General features: G+C 43.3%; 1 protein-coding gene across 4 annotated transcripts in view; it reads right to left on the bottom strand.

The window, feature by feature from the left end:
- The window catches only part of LOC124033878 (probable C-mannosyltransferase DPY19L3), a 37,547-nt gene extending 18,074 nt beyond the window's left edge, over positions 1–19,473 (bottom strand). Inside the window, exons 1-10 of one of the 4 annotated variants that reach the window (XM_046346261.1) lie at positions 19,182–19,473; positions 17,877–17,997; positions 12,991–13,118; positions 5,592–5,682; positions 3,292–3,413; positions 2,910–3,055; positions 2,480–2,603; positions 2,133–2,267; positions 778–909; positions 510–611 (exon numbers count right to left, since the gene is read on the bottom strand). In XM_046346261.1, coding sequence (XP_046202217.1) covers positions 510–611; positions 778–909; positions 2,133–2,267; positions 2,480–2,603; positions 2,910–3,055; positions 3,292–3,413; positions 5,592–5,682; positions 12,991–13,118; positions 17,877–17,988 — 1,092 coding nt within the window. In that variant the 5' untranslated portion in view covers positions 17,989–17,997; positions 19,182–19,473. The other 3 variants (XM_046346259.1, XM_046346260.1, XM_046346258.1) reach the window with 3 other exon arrangements.
- Between the last annotated feature and the right edge of the window lie 1,165 nt (positions 19,474–20,638).

Below are 20,638 nucleotides of genomic sequence, written 5' to 3'. Positions count from 1 at the left end.
GAAGCAGTGCGGCTTGGTTTGGTTGTGTATCGGAGGACGCATGACTTTCAACCTTCGTCTCTCCCAGGAGTTGAGACAAGATAGTAGCTACTAAAAAACAATTGGATACCACGAAATTGGGGAGAAAAAGGGGTCAAATAAAAATAAAATAAAAACACCAAAAAAAAGTGTGTCATCATTGCAAGCTGTCATCATTTTGAAGAATCTGAAATACATTTTGATTTGTTTAACACTTTTTTGGTTACTACATGAGTCCAAATGTTAGTTTTGTTTCATAGTTTTGATGACTTCATACAATGTAGAAAATAGTAAAAAATAAAGAAAACCCTTTGAATGAGTAGGCGTGTCCAAACTTTTGACGGGTACTGTAAATGTTTTCACGATGTCCTTCCGATTCCTGTGTGCCTTTCTCCTGGCTTCTCCACAGCCCATAACACACATAGATGACTTGTTATTAATTCCTGGTGACAAGAGGAGGAGGAGGATGTAGTACATGTCTCAGGGCTCACCTTGGCTAAATAATTAATAGTGAATGTTAGTGCAAGGACGAGGACGGTGTGAAGGAGCAGCTTTCCCAGCCGCACTGTGAGACCACCAGTCTTCAGCCCTCTCTCCATGGAACACAAGGCAAAAAGACAAAGAGCTTTCAAAAACACAAACAGCATTTCAGTGTATCATGACCACAGATGTTGCACTTACTGTATACCAAGACTGTAAAATAAACCAGTCAAATCCCTGGGGTTTTAGGAGGAACATACAGTATGTGCTTGGGCTCACCTGGAAGTGCTTGACAAAGAGAGCGGCCACAATAAAGCTGAGAGCCAGAGAGCCTAGGATCATGGAGTTACAGAACTGCAGCAGCCACACGGAGAGCAGGCTGCTTACCTGGACTAGGTACAGGCAGGTCACCTGGAGAGAGGTACCGGTAATGTCATTTAGCAGGCTCTTTTATCCAAAGCGACTTACATATATGAGCATACATTTTACATATGGGTGGTCCTGGGAATAGAACCCACTACCCCGGGCGTTATGAGCACCCTGGTTTATCCACTGAGCTACAAAGTCCTCATCCTGGCTCGACCCTAACTAAAACGCTAACCGTAGCTTCATGTCCACATCCTGGCTCGACCCTAACTAAAACGCTAACCTTAGCTTCATGTCCACATCCTGGCTCGACCCTAACTAAAACGCTAACCTTAGCTTCATGTCCACATCCTGGCTCAACTGTAAACCTCAACCCTCAACCCCTACTACAAACACTAACCTCAACTGTAACCCTAGCCTCAAAGATTTGGTATAGGCCCTCAGATTCTCAAAAAGTTCTACAGCTGCACCACGACAGCATCTCGACTGGCTGCATCACCGCCTGGTATGGCAACTGCTTGGCATCCGCGCTACAGAGGGTAGTGTGTCAGGCCCAGTACATCACTAGGGCTGAGCTGTGTGCCATCCAGGATCTCTGTACCAGGCGGTGAAAGGCCCCAAAAACTCCAGCCACCCAAGATATAGACTGTTTTCTCTGCTACCGCATAGCAAGCGGTACCGGAGCGCCAAGTCTAGGACCAAAAGGCTCCTGAACAGCTTCTATCCGCAAATCACTGAATCGCTTGCACACTGGACTCTACCCACACAGTACACTGACAGTCCAACACACAGACACACTTTCACATTCCTTGCTGCTACTATGGTTTTTGATCTACCCTGATAACCTAGTCCCTTTGACCCCTATCTACATGTACATATTACCTCAATTACCTCGTACCCCTGCACATTGACTCGGTACCAGTACTCCTTGAATATACTATTACTCTGCACTGTAGGGAAAGGCCTCACAAATAAGCATTTCACAGAAAAATCTATGCCTGTGGTATTTGGCGCATGTGACAAATAAAATTGTATTTAACCAAAACCCTGAACCTAGCTTCATGTGCAGATCCCGGCTCAACTCTTAACCCTCAAGCCTTGATTGCTTGAGCTGCCATCCACAGCGAACGTGATCTCTCTAATATCATGCACAGGTCCTTAAATCTGTGACGGATTGAATCTGGCCTATGAACAAAATAAAGCAACATATGTTTGGCTGAATGCTGTGATGGTAATGTGCATGATGAGAGAGGAATGATGTCACAGACCTGTTCTGTGGAGATGAGGTCCAGACAGTCCAGGGTGAAGATGATGAGAGCCTGAACCAGCAGGATGAACTGATTAAACTGCCAGGTGAGGCAGAAACACAACGTGGCCAGGAACATCAGCCACAACACCACCTTCTGCTCACAGGAAAGGAGTGGACAGAAGACCACAGATCCCATTAGAAATCAGCCACTTGACCTCAAAACAACTTCTAAGATTAGACACTTCATTCGATAGTGATTCATTGTCTATTTCCACAGATGTTCTCTTCATTCTCCTATTCTGGTCTAATTGTATGCGTGTAGAGAACAGAGGAGATGATGGTGTCCTCTGCTAGGCGAGTGTCTACCTGCTGGATGGGTTTGAGGTGAGGCCTCAGGTAGCAAGTGATGGCAGCTATCTGGAGGGCGAAGAAGGGCAGGGACCAGTTTTCCCTGAGCGAGATGGTGAACTCCACCCGCGTTGTGTCCACTCTGGAACACAATCACACACGTGGAACACTCAAGACCACCACCATTTAAAATATCCATTCAGATCTTAGGTCGAAGGGGGGATTTTAGGATTGGACAGCTTGCAGTAGCTCATCAGGTTTGTCCAGTAGCTACAATTGTATAAACTGTATGCCAGTCTGTTTCTGCTCTCTTGCCAAGTCCGTATGAACTTGTGTCATGTTTAACTTGACAATGAAGTAGGCAAAAGCACCAACAGATCTGGGACCAGGCCAATAAGTTTAGACTTATAATGAATCATTAGTTGGGTGTGCATGGTGAGATGTATACCTGTTGAGGATGTACCAGACTCCAGTGAGAGCTCCTGCTAGCCAGGAACCACTGAGCAGCCAGCTGGTGATGAACAGGGCTATGACATACACCGCTTGGAGGGAAAACACTGTGTAGATATAGAAATACACTGGCTCCAGGTAGGCCTGAAACACACACACACACACACACACACACACACACACACACACACACACACACACACACACACACACACACACACACACACACACACACACACACACACACACACACACACACACACACACACACACACACACACACACACACACACACCATGAAATAATGACCTATCATCTTATCAATCATCTCCATTATTATTTGAAATGCCTCGTTAGTAGACGTGGGCTCTCTGTGTTACCTGTATGGGTAGAATCCTATAGAGAACACCTAGGAACACCTCCTGATAGATGTTCATGCGTCGCAGGAGGTTGATGGTTCTCTTGGATTCAGTGGCGTTATCATTGATGAGCTCTGAAAGACCTGATCACATACAGACAGAAATAAGGTTCTTTCTTAAAAGGTAACTGTCCCATGTTTCCAGATTTATGAATTATGACCTATAATTAATTACAATATAAGTGAAATAGTTCTCCTTCCAAAAACTGGTAATCATGTATGTTAAAATGCATTTTTTTTCTGTGTTGGAATAACAACAGAACAGAGCCGTGAGGAGGAGGAGCCTAAACGTGTCCGGAATCGACTTCACCATTCATTTTCTAGATTCAGGTTCAATCAAACGTCATTTTAAGCCTTGTTTTACTATTGGCAGTGACAGCTGATTTCGGGATTGGGTATCGACTTGCTCCAGTCATCTGATGTATTCGTTTCAGTCTCTGAATTGTTCAAACTTTTTTCCTGATATAATGGCATAAAAACTACAATCGGTGCCCTTAATTAGCCTAGTGCACATGGGCGCCCAGCTACAGTATATCCTGCCCCGAGCTCGTTTGCCCCGGTTTTCCCTGGCTAAACTAGCTGAACTACGCTAATTAGTTTTCATCCTTATTGCCAAACTTCATAAATACTGCACCCACAACTTTAAAACTTCTTTGTTAGTTAGACGTACAATCATGTAACTAAGAAATTCGCTGGAAAGAAACTTGATTTTTTTTTTTTATGGTTTTGTTGACTGGTTCGAGCGATCTGTCGTGTTGTAAGACAATGGTGGCGAAGGATATCATTGCTACTGAACACGGATCCAAGTTCAGTTTTGAGATCCACTGGCATCATTGGCATAGGGTTAGCTGGATGTTTCTGACTGGTCGTGGAACTGTGACAATGGGCAGCCTCTCCCTGCTTGGCTCGCTGGGATATGTAGTGATTTTGCCAACGCAGCCAGATATGTACACAGTCTTACACCCTTAACCTTTTTTAAACTGACTATCGTATTTGTTGATTAAATCTGACTTTATTGGTATAATGAGTAATCCAGGAATGTAAAAAGTTAATTGACACGAGAAAACTACAGAAAATTGCAGCTACAGAGTGCCAATGGCTACAATGACTGGCTAAATTACTTCCAGACACAAACAGCCAGCGGAGCTCCTCCTCTTCCTCACTACTTTATTGTGTAGGCGAGTAACCGGTCATTAAAAATATTAACGCGAATAGACAACTGATTGGCCAGCTCATCTTCCTCAGGAGGATGTCATCATCCTTTATGAGGAAATAGCAAGCTTTAAAAAATATATTTTTTAAACGGTCTTTAACTTTTAAAAAGTGAGATTTTCACTGGACACTTACATTAAACTTTCTGTGACTGGTCCACTTTCAGTATATAGAGTAATACAGCTACTCATTCAACCTAAACAGACTAACTTCTCCAGAGTTATAGGGTGTGAGATACTAATTCCACATTTGCGTAACAATTTTTAAAAAACGGTGACACATCACTCTGATCTCATATTAACTCTGCTGAGTTGTGAAGCCGGATAAGATCACGCTAACTTGGGCAGATGGAATCATGTAAACAAAGTGTGATCATGTTTCCAGTCTGCTGGGCTAGAGCGTTAATTGAATCACGTTTTGTATGGGCAAACAGTACCTCGAAAATAGCAACAAAAGATCTGAGGTTTCGCTCCAGGCCTTTGATTAGAGCCAGGCAAAATGACTGCGCTATATCCATGCATAAATACAACAGCACCCTATCCTGAGATGTGCTGTTAAAAGATCAAGTATGACAGGTCACTTACAATGCCATAGTTTTTTTTTTCCTTTTCTTCATTGTCTCCCTTTTAACTAGCTTTGTTACCATGGTTACATAACAAGCCATTGGTCAAATACCTCCCTCATTACATAATGATGAAGGGACACAACCAGACAGACAAGTGGACCGAGGGGTATGTCAATGCCCTCTGTCTCGCTATTTTTATGGACCTCTCTTTTGGCAAATGCTTGCATAATTCAAATACATTTATTTAATGAGGGCGAAAAGATGACTGTCCAGAGTTTACAAGAGAAGGAAATGTTTTAAAAGTGAATGGGCTCATTTCCAGGGCATTGAGTTCTGAAAGAGCACTTGTGGCCATAAAAGGTTATGATTCTCAGTAGCCTCTGTGCTCTTTTCCCTGAGATGACTAGTAGAATAACCTGAGGGGATTGTGGGAGTAGGGGGGGCTAGCCTATATGTACTGTGAGTAGATTGCCATTGTACCATACCTTGCTGTATGGAGGGAGCTCTCAACATCTGTTTATAGTACGAGTAGTACAGGCCACATTCTGTCCGAAAGGAGATTTCACGCTCAACTTCCTGAAATATAAGTAGAGATGAAAATAAATTTACAAAAAATAAAAACCAGACAAAAAACAAAGATGAGTTCTCCATATGAACAACAGGTAAAGTGCATTGAAAGTACTCAGACCCATTGAATTTTTCCACATTTTGTTACGTTACATATATATATATATATATATATATATCACATGTACATAAGTATTCAGACCCTTTACTCAGTACTTTGTTGAAGCACCTTCGGCAGCGATTACAGCCTTGAGTCTTCTTGGGTATGACGCTACTTTTTTTGCCCCCACTGTATATTCAATCTCTCCCCATCCCAGTCTGTTGTCCCCACATGCTTCAAGATGGCCAACATTGTCCCCGTATCTAAGAAAGCAAAGGTAATTTAACTAAATTACTATCGGCCCATAGCACTCATCTATGTCATCATGAAGTGCTTTGAGAGACTAGTCAAGGATCATATCACCTCCATCTTACCTGCCACCTTAGACAATTTGCTTACCGCCCCAATAGATCCACAGACAATGCAATCGCCACCACACTGCCCTGTCCCATCTGGACAAAAGGTATACCTATGTAAGAATGCTGATCATTGACAATAGCTCAGAATTTAACATCTGAATTTAACAAGCTCATCATCAAGCTAGAGGCCCTGGGTCTGAACCCCGCCCTGTGCAACTGGGTCCTGGACTTCCTGATGGGTCGCCCCCAGGTGTTGAAAGTAGGAAACAACACCATCTCTTCACTGATCCTCAACACTCGTGCTCCCTCCTGTACTCCCTGTTCACCCATGACTGCGTGGCCGAGCACGCCTCAAACTCAATCATCAAGTTTGCAGATGACACAACAGTAGTAGGCTTAATTACCAACAATGATGAGACAGCCTACAGGGAGGAGGTGAGGAAAATGACTACCCACTCAACATCAACAAAACTAAGAAGATGATCGTGGACTTCAGGAAACAGCAGAGGGAGCACCCCCCTATCCACATCGATGGGACCACAGTGGAGAAGGTGGAAAGCTTCAAGTTCCTCGGCGTACACAACACTGACAAACTGAAATGGTCCACCCACACAGACAGTGTGGTGAAGAAGGAGCAACAGCGCCTTTTCAACCTCAGGAGGCTGAAGAAATTTGTCTTAACACCTAAAACCCCCAAAATATTTACGGGCTTTTTCTGTCGGGCTGTTTCACCGCCTGGTACGGCAACTGCACCGCCCACAACCGCAAAGCTCTCCAGAGGATGGTGTGGTCTACCCAACGCATTACCGGGGGCAAACCTCCCGCCCTCCAGGACATCTACAGCACCCGATGCCATAGGAAGGCCAAAAAGATCATCAAGGACATCAACCACCCGAGCCACTGCCTGTTCACCTCACTATCATCCAGAAGGCGAGGTCAGTACAGGTGCATCAAAGCTGGGACTGAGAGACTGAGAAACAGCTTCCATCTCAAGGCCATCAGACTGTTAAACAGCCATCACTAGCACATCAGAGGCTATAGACATAGACACTGGCCATTTTTAGAAATGGATCACTAGCCACTTTAATAATGTTTCCGTATCTAGCATTACTCATATGTGTAAACTGCACTCCACACTAGTGATGCACTAGTGATATGACATTTTTGTCCGATACAGATATCCAATATTTTCCTTGACAAAAAAAACACGATACGATAACCAATATTTTTAATTTTAGCGGCCTTTTAAGCATTCTAGTACAGTTAAATAGTTAAAAAAACACACAGACACTGCATCGCAGTGCAAGAGGCGTCAATACAGTCCCTGGATCGAATCCAGGTTATATCACACACGGCAGTGATTGGAAGACACATAGGCCGGTGCACAATTGGCCCAGTGTCGTCTGGGTTTGGCTGGGGTAGGCCGTCATTGTAAATAAGAATTTGTTCTTAACTGACTTGCCAAGTTAAATAAACAGTTACACACACCAAAATGTGATTTTGTTGGGATTTACATATGTCCCCATTACCAGTAAAACATATTCAAAACCTACTTTCACTTACTTGCTGTGCTGTTTCATTGTTCATTAGTTCAGTCGTTTCATTCTCAACCAGGATTTCATCATACATGTCAAACAGTAAAGTTTCAGCTCTGTCTGTCCGTGGCCTCTCTCCCTCAGTGCGCACTGTCACTGTGTCCGTTTCCATCTTGTTCAACTGTGTATGTAACATTTCACGTAAACCATGTTTCTTGTCTGCATCAAAGTAACATAGCATAAAGCAGGGTGGTGACACAGTAAAGAGAGAATACCACCAAATCGCTTACTCACAGCCTGTGTCAGCCGTTTTGTTGAGCAGGCGTTTCAATGCCATGACAGAGGGCATCACGTCTGCTGCAGGCGCAGTTGAGGAGCTTATTTCTCCAGTCAGTTGGACCTAGCTGGTGTGTTCATGTTTCACACATGTTCTCAAATGCCATTGAAATGGCAGCAGCGGTATGACAACCAGCACATTCATGAGCATGCAATACGACTCTCCTCAGTACGAAATCCTCGATGATCCATTGTGCTGTCAGACTCAGCTTGCTCATGGGGTTGATATCGCTGGTCAAATGTCAGTCGTGAAGCTAATAGCAGTGACACTATTACTGTGCAACTCCTGTAGGGCAACATCTGAAAAATAGCACACTTAGTAGTGTGTACCGGTGCGAAACCACCATCGCCCACGACAGAGAACGGTTGATTGTCAAGTGCAATGAATTCCATTATCTTGGCGTTAATGGATTTTGCCTTTGAGTTACTCTTTCAAATGACTGCTCGACTTGTTGACTGCTCGATCCACAAGGCAGACATTGTGGGCTAGGTCAGGAATGCTGTGTTGAACGTGTACCGCAAAATTAAACTAGACATCGTTAAACTAGACATCGGGCCAATGCCGATGTTGGCATTTTTAGCTAATATCGGCCGATTCTGATATGTTCACCGATATATCGTGCATCCCTGCTGCAAACTATTCTATGGTATCTTAGTCACTTTTAAACTGTGTTTACATACTGCATCACCCATCTCATATGTACAGTTGAAGTCGGAAGTTTACATACACTTAGGTTGGGAGTCATTAAAACGTTTTTCAACCATTACACAAATTTCTTATAAACAAACTATAGTTTTGGCAAGTAGGTTAGGACATCTACTTTGCGCATGAGACTAGTAATTTTTCCAACAATTGTTTTCAGACATATTATTTCACTTATAATTCACTGTATCACAATTCCAGTGGGACAGAAGTTTACATACACTAAGTTGACTGTGCCTTTAAACAGCTTGGAAAATTCCAGAAAATTATGTCATGGCTTAAGAAGCTTCTGATCGACTCAAGTGATGTCAATTAGCCTATTGGAGGAGTACCTGTGGATATATTTCAAGGTCTACCTTCAAACTCAGTACCTCTTTGCTTGACATCATGGGGAAATCAAAGGAAATCCTCCCCAAAGAATTGTAGACCTCCACAAGTCTGGTTCACCCTTGGGAGCAATTTCCAAACACCTGAAGGTACCACATTCATCTGTACAAACAATCATATGCAAGTATAAACACCATGTGACCACACAGCCGTCATACCGCTCAGGAAGGAGACGCCTTCTGTCTCCTAGAGATGAACGTACTTTGGTGTGAAAAGTGCAAATCATTCCCAGAACAACAGCAAAGGACCTTGTGAAGATGCTGGAGGAAACGGGTACACAAGTATCGATATATACAGTAAAATGAGTCCTATATCAACATAACCCGAAAGGCCACTCAGCAAGGAAGAAGCCACTGCTCCAAAACCGCCATAAAAAAGCCAGACTATGGTTTGTAACTGCACACGGGGACAAAGATCGTACTTTTTGGAGAAATGTCCTCTGGTCTGATGAAACAAAAATAGAACTGTTTGGCCATAATGACCATCGTTATGGGGGTGCACTCTGTTGCAGGAGGGACTGGTGCACTTCACAAAATAGATGGCTTCATGAGGAAGGAAAATTGCGTGGATATATTGAAGCAACATCTCAAGACATCAGTCAGGAAGTTAAAGCTTGGTCGCAAATGGGTCATCCAAATGGACAATGACCCCAAGCATACTTCCAAAGTTGTGGCAAAATGGCTTAAGGACAGCAAAGTCAGGGTATTGGAGTGGCCATCACAAAGCCCTGACCTCAATCCCATAGAAAAAGTGTGGGCAAAACTGAAAAAGCATGTGTGAGCAAGGAGGCCTACAAACCTGACTCAGTTACACCAGCTCTGTCAGGAGGAATCAGCCAAAATGCACCCAACTTATTGTGGGAAGCTTGTGGAAGGCTACCCGAAACCTCACTTCCGACTTCAACTGTTTATACTGTATTGTATACTACACCACTGACTGTTAAACAGCCATCTCCAGCACATCAGAGGCTGCTGCCTATAGACATAGATTAGGAATCACTGGCCACTTTAAGGAAATTAAATACTAGTCATTTTAATAATGTTTCCGTATCTTGCATTCTACAGTATCTTAGTCACTTTAATTGTGTGTAAATACTGCATCACCCACCTCATATGTATATACTGTATTCTATACTAGGCCAGTGCTGCTCTGACATATGTACATATTCTTAATCCATTCCTTACTTAGATGTGTGTGTTTTTTGGATTATGTTGTGAAACTATTAGATATTACTGGTTAGATATTACTTGGACTGTCGGAGCTAGAAACAAGCATTTCGCTACACCAGCCATAACATCTGCTAGACATGTATATGTGACCAAAACATTTGATTCTTGACATTAGCAGATAACAGCTTACCTTGAGGTGAGAGAACCACAGAAGGTTCTCATGTATGGAGTAAACACACCACGCATGAGCCAGCCCAGTTAGCACAGCCAATACCAACCCTGCTGCCATGACAACAGTCTGCCAAGGCCACAGAGGTGGAATGCTCAGACGGTACCAATTCTGGGAATCTCTCCCAGAGTCTTCCCTTTCACTGACCCTTAAACCCCCTCGTGCTTCAACACAACTTTCAGCAGACATATCATATTGAGAGATGTCCCAGGAACGCTCCAGCTTGCACGGTCCTCTCTTGCGTATTTCCATGTCTGGATGCAGGGTTTCTCATACAGGTCTTGCCTCTAACATCCAGCAGTCACTCACTGATGAGAAAGTAGCCAGGCGGTGTCATGATTAGAACCTCTCCATGTGACCAAGGCTTACTTCCAAGCTCGCTCCTCTCATGGTCCAGCAAACAGTCTGAAAAAAACCAAACTGGCCCCTCACTCCGTTTCTGTTTTCTCAGTCGCTCTTTTTTAACTGCCCAATCTCAGTCTAATAACCAGTTGATGGAAAAAAAGAAAAGAAAGCAATCACATTGGTTTTACAAGGCCATTAAAAAAAGGCTTTAAAAGCAAAACAATCTGAAGCAAACAGGGACCAGTTCGGTCTGTGTTCTGGAAGACAACTGAAATCGCCGGATAGGGAAGGTGAATCAACTCACAACCACAACTGGTGACCTCTCGGGCACATCTATTAAAAAAAGAGAGAGAGAGAGGAAAAGCCATAGACAAAAAGCCTGGAACATCGTTTGGAAAACCATTTGTCAGACCGCTTAAGTATTTCTAAAAGTGGAGTGAGCGAGAGAAGTGGTCAGAAATAAGCGTCGATAGGTGCTATAACTGTCATGGACATGACACGTGGTGAATTTAGTAGGCCCGGACGCAGCTGCTTCTCTGCGAACAGAGATGTCCCATAGGAAATAACTAAGAGACATGTCTGCCTTTCAAACACGCTACTGTAACATTCAGTCAACGCTGAGCCAACACTGACCCAACATGCGGACGGTGCTTAAAAACAATATGGAATCATTCAATTCGGTCTCTTACAAAACAAGCAGACTCCCAAAACAGAGCAGACATGACCGTCATTCTCCCTTGCAGCCCTCAAGTCCCAATAGATTAACTGCAACAAACAATCACCACTGACTCCAAGAGACAAGGAAATTCATATTCAGCATGTTTTCCTGCACTCAGTCCCCACTTGACTCAGTCAAGAGACATTGTTCCTGAGGATAGCTGATGAAACATAAGGAGAGCATTGCTTATTCCAGTCATGGTCATCTCTACCCGAAGTCTGAACTAAAGCATGAATCATACAAGGTAGTACCGGTAGTCATAGGATACCACTGTTCAGTGTTGTTGCTTTTTCCACAGTGGGGATTTAAAAGCCACGACTAGAATTGCATTAACAGGCATCAGGCATCACACACACACACACACACACACACACACACACACACACACACACACACACACACACACACACACACACACACACACACACACACACACACACACACACACACACACACACACACACACACACACACACACACACACACACACACACACACACACTTTTCTGGGAAACTGCTCGGCTCACAATGTGCAGTGATGTCACCCTCTTGAACACTGTGTTAAATAAACACACAGAGTTTGAATACAGGGGAGTCGCTACTGCCAGCTCTGTAAAGTTACCCGCATTTATTATAAATGAGAACATCTGTCTACCTTCTCTACGTTCGCAGAGAGACAGAGGCAGAGAAGGGGGACAAAAACACAACACAAAGACAAAAGAAACAGAATAGAATCAAATATGTGCATCCACGCAGGTCAGCTCAATTCGGTGTGAGCTGTGATATCCATGACACACTGGCAAATTATTCGCGACCTGGATGAGTGGGCCGAGTTGTGCTGTGCATTTGTGTGGGGGGTATACACCTGGACTCTCAAAGAGGAAACACAGCACCGTGAGGGGGGGAAAAAAAAACTGTCGACTACCACTGCTCCTGACAAAATCAACACCCGGGAATTATTGAGGAGGGAGGCCTTGACAAGAAGCTCAAAATGTGGTCCATTTAATGACGTCCCAGACTACAGGAAAGGCACTTCACGTCAGACTGAACATAATATCTTTGGGCAGAATCACATGTTCTTTTTTACTGTTCTGGAAGGCTCAGGGTGGATTTGGTAACAACCGCTGGCTAGAATTTCCGGACTTTGGTTATAAAAGGGCTGAAAAACAATCTGTTTAGAAAGGCGTGGAGAACCCATCCGTCTGTTTCACCTTGAGGTGTTTATGTCTTCAGGAAATCCAACAAAGGAAATAGATCATAACTCACGATATGTCATATGAGTTACACGTAATCAAGATCTCTTCCTTTCTATACCCTATTCATTGTTGCCAACAACTTGACGATATGATTCCAACATGTGAACTTGACGAGGGGTGGGGTGCAGGACAGTCAAGTAACAATGGTGACAGAGTGAGGTCATCTGTGGGGATTCTCACCTTAATGTTGGAAAACCACAGGTCATTTTCATGGAGAGTAGCCACATAGATGCAGGACAGCATGCCAAGACTAATTCCCACAGTCCAACCTATGGCAACCCACAGCACTGTCCTCCATGTCCATACGCCTGAAGAGAGAATAACATAACACAAAACTATATTCATGTCTCCATTGATAGCCTATAAATCTTTTGGCTAAACAAGGTTCTCGTACGTATGCGTTATGAGGCAACTATAAGCATCTTATGTTGACCAATGTGACACCATGCCTAACAGGATGTTAGGGATGACCAAGGAGGAAACAGGATATACTGAGATAGGGTGCAAAGAAAAATGTAGGGGTTTTATTTATCAAATGTGCAAAATACAAATTATGACTAGAGAAAATAAACCAAAGTGCTTTAATAAAGACAAAATTTATTCATTAATTGAAATGAAAAACAAAACAGACTGTCCTAATGTCTCAACTTAAAAAAAAACAGATCTAAGGTGCAGGAACAGAACGCACATACGTCACCCTGAAAAGAAGCGGTTTGACAGAGAGAATATATGTTAAATGCATAGTTATTTTAGCGTTAGCTGTACGCAACAACAAAAAATCAATGAATGAAAAGGTACTTTGCTATTTTAACACAATTTTTTTTTCCTCTGCGGTGAATAGAGCATCGGAAATCCGCTCGGACCTCCTTTACCAGAACACAGCCGGCATCCATGCTGCGCAGACATGGTGCCGGTGACGAGAGACACGGCAGTAAACAAGACATTATATAGAACTTTTACTGTTTGCTCATAAATGGTTCAATTAAAAGTTAGATGGAGTTAAGTATACAAGTGACTGTTACCACGTAAAAACTATTGTAATGACCTGACTAGATCATAAATGAACAATTGTCCAGACAGAGGCTTGAGTTTACGAATTGACGGTTTATTACACCAACTTTACACAGGCTACTGTTTGGGCCGTAGCACACGCCAAATAGATGACAGATAACCCACAAGCGAATCGTGACCTCCTCTTGTGAAACCCAGACGTAAGAGAGAGAGAACAAAGGCTGAACCTGGTCTTAACTTCCAATGCTCCACCCCCCTGCCCAACCCCCCTCCACGCCACTCCGCCAACCACCAGGATGCCCGGCATCAGAACATTCCAGGCATTCCCGTGATTGGCAGATAGCAGGTTGATTGACAGGTCGGACCCCGCGAACACCGGGTACTGGTCAGTACAACACAACCACCTCCTAGCCTAACACATAACACACAGCTGTCTGTGCGGGTCGCTAAACTATGAAGCATGCATTCAACATAGAGAAACGATGATATCAAACGGCAAGATTGTATTTCCGCAATAAAGTTATGTACGGGATATTAGAAAACAAAAAGCAAAGGGTCATCACGTCCTCATTTCTATATTATGTGTATCGCTAGTGTATATATGTGACTGGGGTCATTGTGCTGCTAACAGCGTAGCTTCCTCCACTGTCTGACTGCCCCATACTGGGCTCGAACCGGTGATCCACGGCTACGCAACACGTGACCACCCTCCTTGACAACATTCAAATGGGTTGCGCCCCCTAAAAAAGGTACCAATTGGATGGCTTCGTCTGCAACATTTCAAGCTAGCAGCAGAGTGAGTTTACGGTACACTCTTAACTCCATTACACTCACCCAGGGATGGGTATCGCTAAGATTTTAACGGTATTTACTACTCTTACCGATACCGCTTATCGATCCGGTACTTTAACGGTATTCTTATTGGTTATTTTTGTTATTTCTCACGGGGGGGGAAAACTAAACAAATTAAGAACAGAATTAACATGGCTTTGCTTTATTTTATGAAATGTAAAATGAACAAGAAAAAAATATTTACAGCAAAAGAAACCGCAATATTTTGAACAAATCACTATTATAGACTAATGTTGTGATGATGGAAATGTAAAACAAATTAGATTTAAAAAAAATATTTTCCAGCAAAAGATAATTGAGAGATGCAGGTGGGCTGCAAAATGACTAGCAGTTCTTCTGGAGAAAGATCAACATATTTGCCTTCTCTGGCAGAAGTCGGGACCTCTCTTGGCTCATTGTGTCCCCTGCAGTCGAAAAGACCCACTCGCTAGGGGTGGAGGAGGCTTGAGCACAGAGCTATCTTGTTGCAATGTTTGTGAGGAGGGGCAGAGTAGCCCTCTTCTCCCACCACCACATCACAGAATCTTCAGTCATGGGGACGGGAGGCAGGCCTTCGTAGAGCTCCACCTCTAGGTCAACACGCTCGCTGAGGTTGAGGGACGAGGTGTCCTGTTGGATCGTCAACCTCAACTCCCTGTCCTCCTGTGAGAACAGCTCCTCCAAGGCACTCCTTGTTTTGTACAATGGAGGGACTGTCTCCTCCATTTCCTCTCCTTCAGACTCCTCCTCCTGTTGCAGGTGCTCTGTGTGACTGCTCCGGCTCCTCTGACAGCCCTGGTGTTGTTCCTGTCACATTGGCCTCAACAGTTGCCTTCCTCAGCCTGTCCCAGGTGGCGTCACTCACCGACCTCCCTTTAAATCTGGGGTCCATTGCTGTGGCCTCATGCAGGAAGGCTTGAATGTCCTCATCCTGATAGCGCTCGGAGAGGTTCTCCCACACCTTCTCTTTGATGGTTGCCACAAACGTTGTATCTTCACGCTTCACAGTGAATTGCTCTTCGAGTTTTTCGAGGATGGGTATGATCTGTCCACAGGTGGCATTCTTTTCACATGTCACACACACATTGTGGATGTATAGAGGATTCTCATGAGCTGGACAAACTCCTCAGCCTTTTGGAAGTCCTCGTCCTTCAGACGGTCCAGGTTGCCCTTGGTCATTGCCTTTTGCAGTCGTGGGTCCAAGGCTGCTGGTTGGATGGCTGGATACTGCTCCATCAATCTCTCTATCATTAGATAGAGTTCCATCTGGTCTTGACATCAAGGATGAGTGCGTGCTGCGGAAGGCCTGAAACTACAACAAAAAACAACATACATTTCATTACCGCACACTTGGATATTGAATTCAAATGTTAAATGTGGGAATTTCAAAATAATAATTTTAATAGATTGAACTGGCTTCTTACCAAGGAGCTGCTGCTTGGAGGGTCTCTTGAACCACACGAACACTGCTCTGATTGGGGCTGGACATGGAGGATCTCTTGAACCACACGACCACTGCTCTGATTCGAGCTGCCCATTTATCAATGGAAGTCACTTTGTAGATTTCCTGCGCTGCCAGATTCAATGTGTGCGCAAAGCATCCTATTGTTATAAAGTGTAGCCTCTTGATGGCAACATCCATATCGCCAGCATTATCAACAGTCAAAGCTACAATCTTGCTTGGCTCTACCACAAACTCTTCCAGAATGTCTGAGATCTCCTCTGTCACTACTTCACCAGTTTGTGATTTGTACACTGCCCTGGTGTGGAGGACCTTCTGTTTTACACTGCCCTGGCTTGTGTAGTGTACTGTAACCGTGAGAAAGTGGTCCTGACAGAGGCTGGTCTACCCTTCTGATGTGATGGCCAGCTTCGGCACATCCTTCAGCTCATACCAGGTAAGAATTAACGTGTCAATGAGGAAACTCCTGGAGGGAGGGGTATATTTGGGGTTGAGTGCCTTGCTCATCTCTCTACAGTAAAAGAAAAACATAGTTTTCATGTGTTGAATTATTGTGTTGTTGTGTATTGTATTGTTGAGTGATAGGACTAACATACAACCATTTTACACTACTATATCCTAAAAACAAATACAACTCAATATAAACTGACAGACTGTTCCCTAAAGCCCTTTGACTCCACTGTTGCAAAGGGGTGTAGGCCTTTCACTATGCACTTGATCATGGCTAGGTGGCACTCATTCACCCTCTCCTCAGTCATCCTCCCACTAGCTGCCAGCGTGAAGGGGCTTTGGGCTTGTCTTTGGCTTGGACCAGTGGTATTAGAGGGAGGAGTGGTTTGGTTCATTGTAGCTGCAACTTTAACATTCATAAATTCATTCAGCTGTCTAATGGTTCCTTCTGATCATGAACCCATGTTCGCATAATCTAGTTAACTCTGTGTGTGGGCTCTAGGCTGCTAGCATACATACCTAGCGTAGATCGGGCAACGAGAGATTAACTACGAGCTAGGCAGTCGAAAAGTGTGCATTTCTCTGCCTGTACACAATGCACTTTCAATCGATGTTTGGAAAGATTGCTCGTGTTTCTGCCCTTACAAGCAAAAAAGTCTCGTTGCAACGAGCATTGTCAGCATCGACTCTGGTGAAGAGTAACCACACTTTTGGACATCGTCACTAATTAAGAGCAGGGTCTTTCTGGTGTGTGTGTGCGCACGCTGTAGTCTGTGAGAGAGAGATCTCTCTTCTGGATTGGGAATAGCGAAAAAAGCATTAAACAAACGTCTTAATCTTATTGCAAATTAGAAACGGTTGATGAGATAAAATGTGCAAGATAACGTTTACGTAGCAATAATAAACAGGAAATGTATTTTCTTAAATTTCTCCAGTACCGAAAGCAGAACCAATAATGTCAGAGCTTATCGATACTACAGTCTTTCATAAGGTACACGGTAAGGGGTCCCGTTTAATACCAGGTTTCAGTACCCATCCCTACACTCACCCCTTCTAAACTGTCCTTCTTGACAACGCTCCAATGGGTTGAGCCACCCAAATACCAATTGGATGGCTCCATCCGAGAGCATTTCAAGATAGATGTGGAGTGAGCTCATTGTACGTTCTTAACTCCATTACGTATTGTTTAAAGTGAGCGTTAAGGTGCATATGTGCTATCTGTAAAGCAGTTTTTTACTGTGTAACACGCGGTGCGGCTGTCACACAGGGATTGGTCCAATATGTTGATGTGAATACTGAGCATAACACTAACCGTCTGAAGTCGTCTCTAGGGGCTCTGCTGAAGGGTAGAACCTCTGGTTCAGGACCTCTGGACCAGGCTCCTTACTTCCTTTGCTGCCCTTCCTCTGCCTAAGGGCAGTCATGGTGGCTCACTGAAAAAGGAGGGGCAGCTATTAGTCTTCCACACAAGATAGGGACCTACACACACACACACCCTGCCAAGGACCACAAAGTCCTCCACGGAGTTGAGAGCAGACTAGATTTTTCTGACTCCGATTCTCTAATCCATATGCGCCGATTCATAAACATGTTTCATTGTTAAAGCCTTACCGTGTACCTATGCATATCCTCTGCTGTTGAATGCCTTTCTTTGTTTGCTGAAATCCATACTTTATAAAAAACCGTTAATCAAATACAAATCACAGACTGTTTCCTCATTGCTGTTGCTCTAAAATGGCAACTCAGCGCGGATGCACGTCTGCCAATTGAATCTCAACAAGGAAACAAGGCTGTAGTTGTATTTGATTAACATTTTACTCAAAAGTATGGATTTCAGCAAACAAAGAAAGGCACGCAACAGAGGGCAAACATAGGTACACAGTAAGTGTTTAACAATTTACAGACACACACGAGAGAGAGTAGAAAGTACATTTAAATGCATAAGAAGTAACCATCCATTCACACACAATTAGAAAATGACCAGTTAAAACAACTCAGATGCTGCTTGACTGAGGCGGTACGTGCCTCCCTCAGTAGGCTATTGTCCCATTGTATTACATCCTATATAGGTTATGGAATTGGAATCATAATGGACACGAACAGTGTAATGCAAAGCATCTTTCGTATTTACCATGTGTCATTGTATAGGTGCCATTGACTTCATTTGAACAGCAAAGAGCAATGTTTTCACCGTTACCTCATGGGACAGACTGCACATCAACGTGTCCCTTGATGTCATCAAATAGTGACTGACTGTCTATCGAAAGTGTGTCGCGTCTCCATCATCCTATGCTGCCATTACAGTTTTGCAAAAAGAAAAACAACTAAACACAAACACATTTTGTTGTTGTTGTGATAACCCATGAAAAAACCGCAAACAAACTACACAATTGTCTTGCTTTTCATTCATTCTCTGTTTTCATTCATCACACAGGCCTGGATTGCAGCGGCATTTCCTACTCACGCCGCTGCTAGAATGTCATGAAATATCAGAACGCATCACTCGCTAATCTCGGTCTCTTCGAATGGACAGCCTCAGTATCGGTTTCATGCTCGGTCGATAGTGAATGTCGTTTTTGATAGCAACAAAAAATGATTTGATTACACTTGTTCATACATGTATGCCTCACCCTCGACAGCGCTTGCAATCCCTTATCGGATGTCCAAAGGTTTCTCCTCTCTCCCTCCCACCGACACTCGATACATGCGTAGAGTCTCTAGTTCAGTCGTGTAAAGGCTTGAAACAATGTAGCACATTTTCAGACCCGGCGCCTTCTATGCCACCCACCACGAGAAAAAATACAATATTTGGTTAATATGCAGAGATGAAAAACGGATACTTTTTTATGTATAAATTAATAAATAAATGAATATGAATAATTCTGGTCCTACAAAAATCCACACATAGAACACACAATAGCACAGCGCCACACGTCGAATTGCTTATTATTATCCTGAATGTCATCATCAATTATAGAAAGACAGCAAGTCACACAATTGTAAACACTTAGGCTACATTCTGGATGTATAAAATGTACCACCACCACTATCAGCTTCCGGGGAAGTTAGGTGACACCTATTCATTCAAGGGGTTTTCTTTATTTTTACTATTTTCTACATTGTAGAATAATAGTGAAGACATCAAAAATATTATATAACACATATGGAATCATGTAGTAACCAAAAAAGTGTTAAACAAATCTAAATATATTTTATATTTGTAATTCTTCAAAGTATCCACCCTTTGCTTTGATGACTGCTTTGCACACTCTTGGCATACCCTCAACCAGCTTCACCTGGAATGTTTTTCCAACTGTCTTGAAGGAGTTCCCACATATGCTGAGCACTTGTTGACTGCTTTTCCTTCACTATGTGATCCGACTCATCCAAAACTACTCAATTTGCTTGAGGTCGTGTGAGGCTATATCACTAGGCCATCGACTTGATTATTTAGTAGAGATCACTTGCTTATTATCAGTCAACAGATATATCTTAAGAATATCATGGAATATAATTGAACATTTTTTGTTTCTCTTAAGAATAAAAACCTTAGTGTAACAACAGTTTTAGTAAATAATACTGATGAGTAGAAACAACAAAACAAGTGTCTTTTTCAGGGTGTGCGCGTGCAGGACAGAGGAATAGCTATTTTTACACTATTGTTCTAAATTCAATCACCTTCTTCATCCTCATCATTCAGTTAAATTAAATTCAATTTTGAAGTTGTGCACAATTATCAGTTTCTATTTGGTTTATGTTGCCCCTTCATTATGAGTTAGAGACACATTAGTGCCTTGGGACCCAAAATCATAATCAGTGCTCTAACTCTCCCTTGTGCTGGTCTGGAGCAATGAAACAGTGACACAGGGTACTGTACTAAACCACAAATTACCTCTAAATTCTACAGCATAATCTCAAAACTTGTAGTTTAGCAACCACTGTAGACCTTACACAGCCTGGATGTGTGTTGGGTCATTGTCCTGTTGCTGTGGAAGACCTGCTGGTTAAGTGTGCCTTGAATTCTAAATACATCACAGACAGTGTCACCAGCGAAGCACCCCCACACCATCACAT

This window comes from Oncorhynchus gorbuscha, linkage group LG04 (assembly GCF_021184085.1).
Source record: "Oncorhynchus gorbuscha isolate QuinsamMale2020 ecotype Even-year linkage group LG04, OgorEven_v1.0, whole genome shotgun sequence".
NCBI lineage: Eukaryota > Metazoa > Chordata > Actinopteri > Salmoniformes > Salmonidae > Oncorhynchus > Oncorhynchus gorbuscha.
Note: the sequence above shows the minus strand (reverse complement) of the source record. Positions and strands in the feature narration are given on the sequence as shown.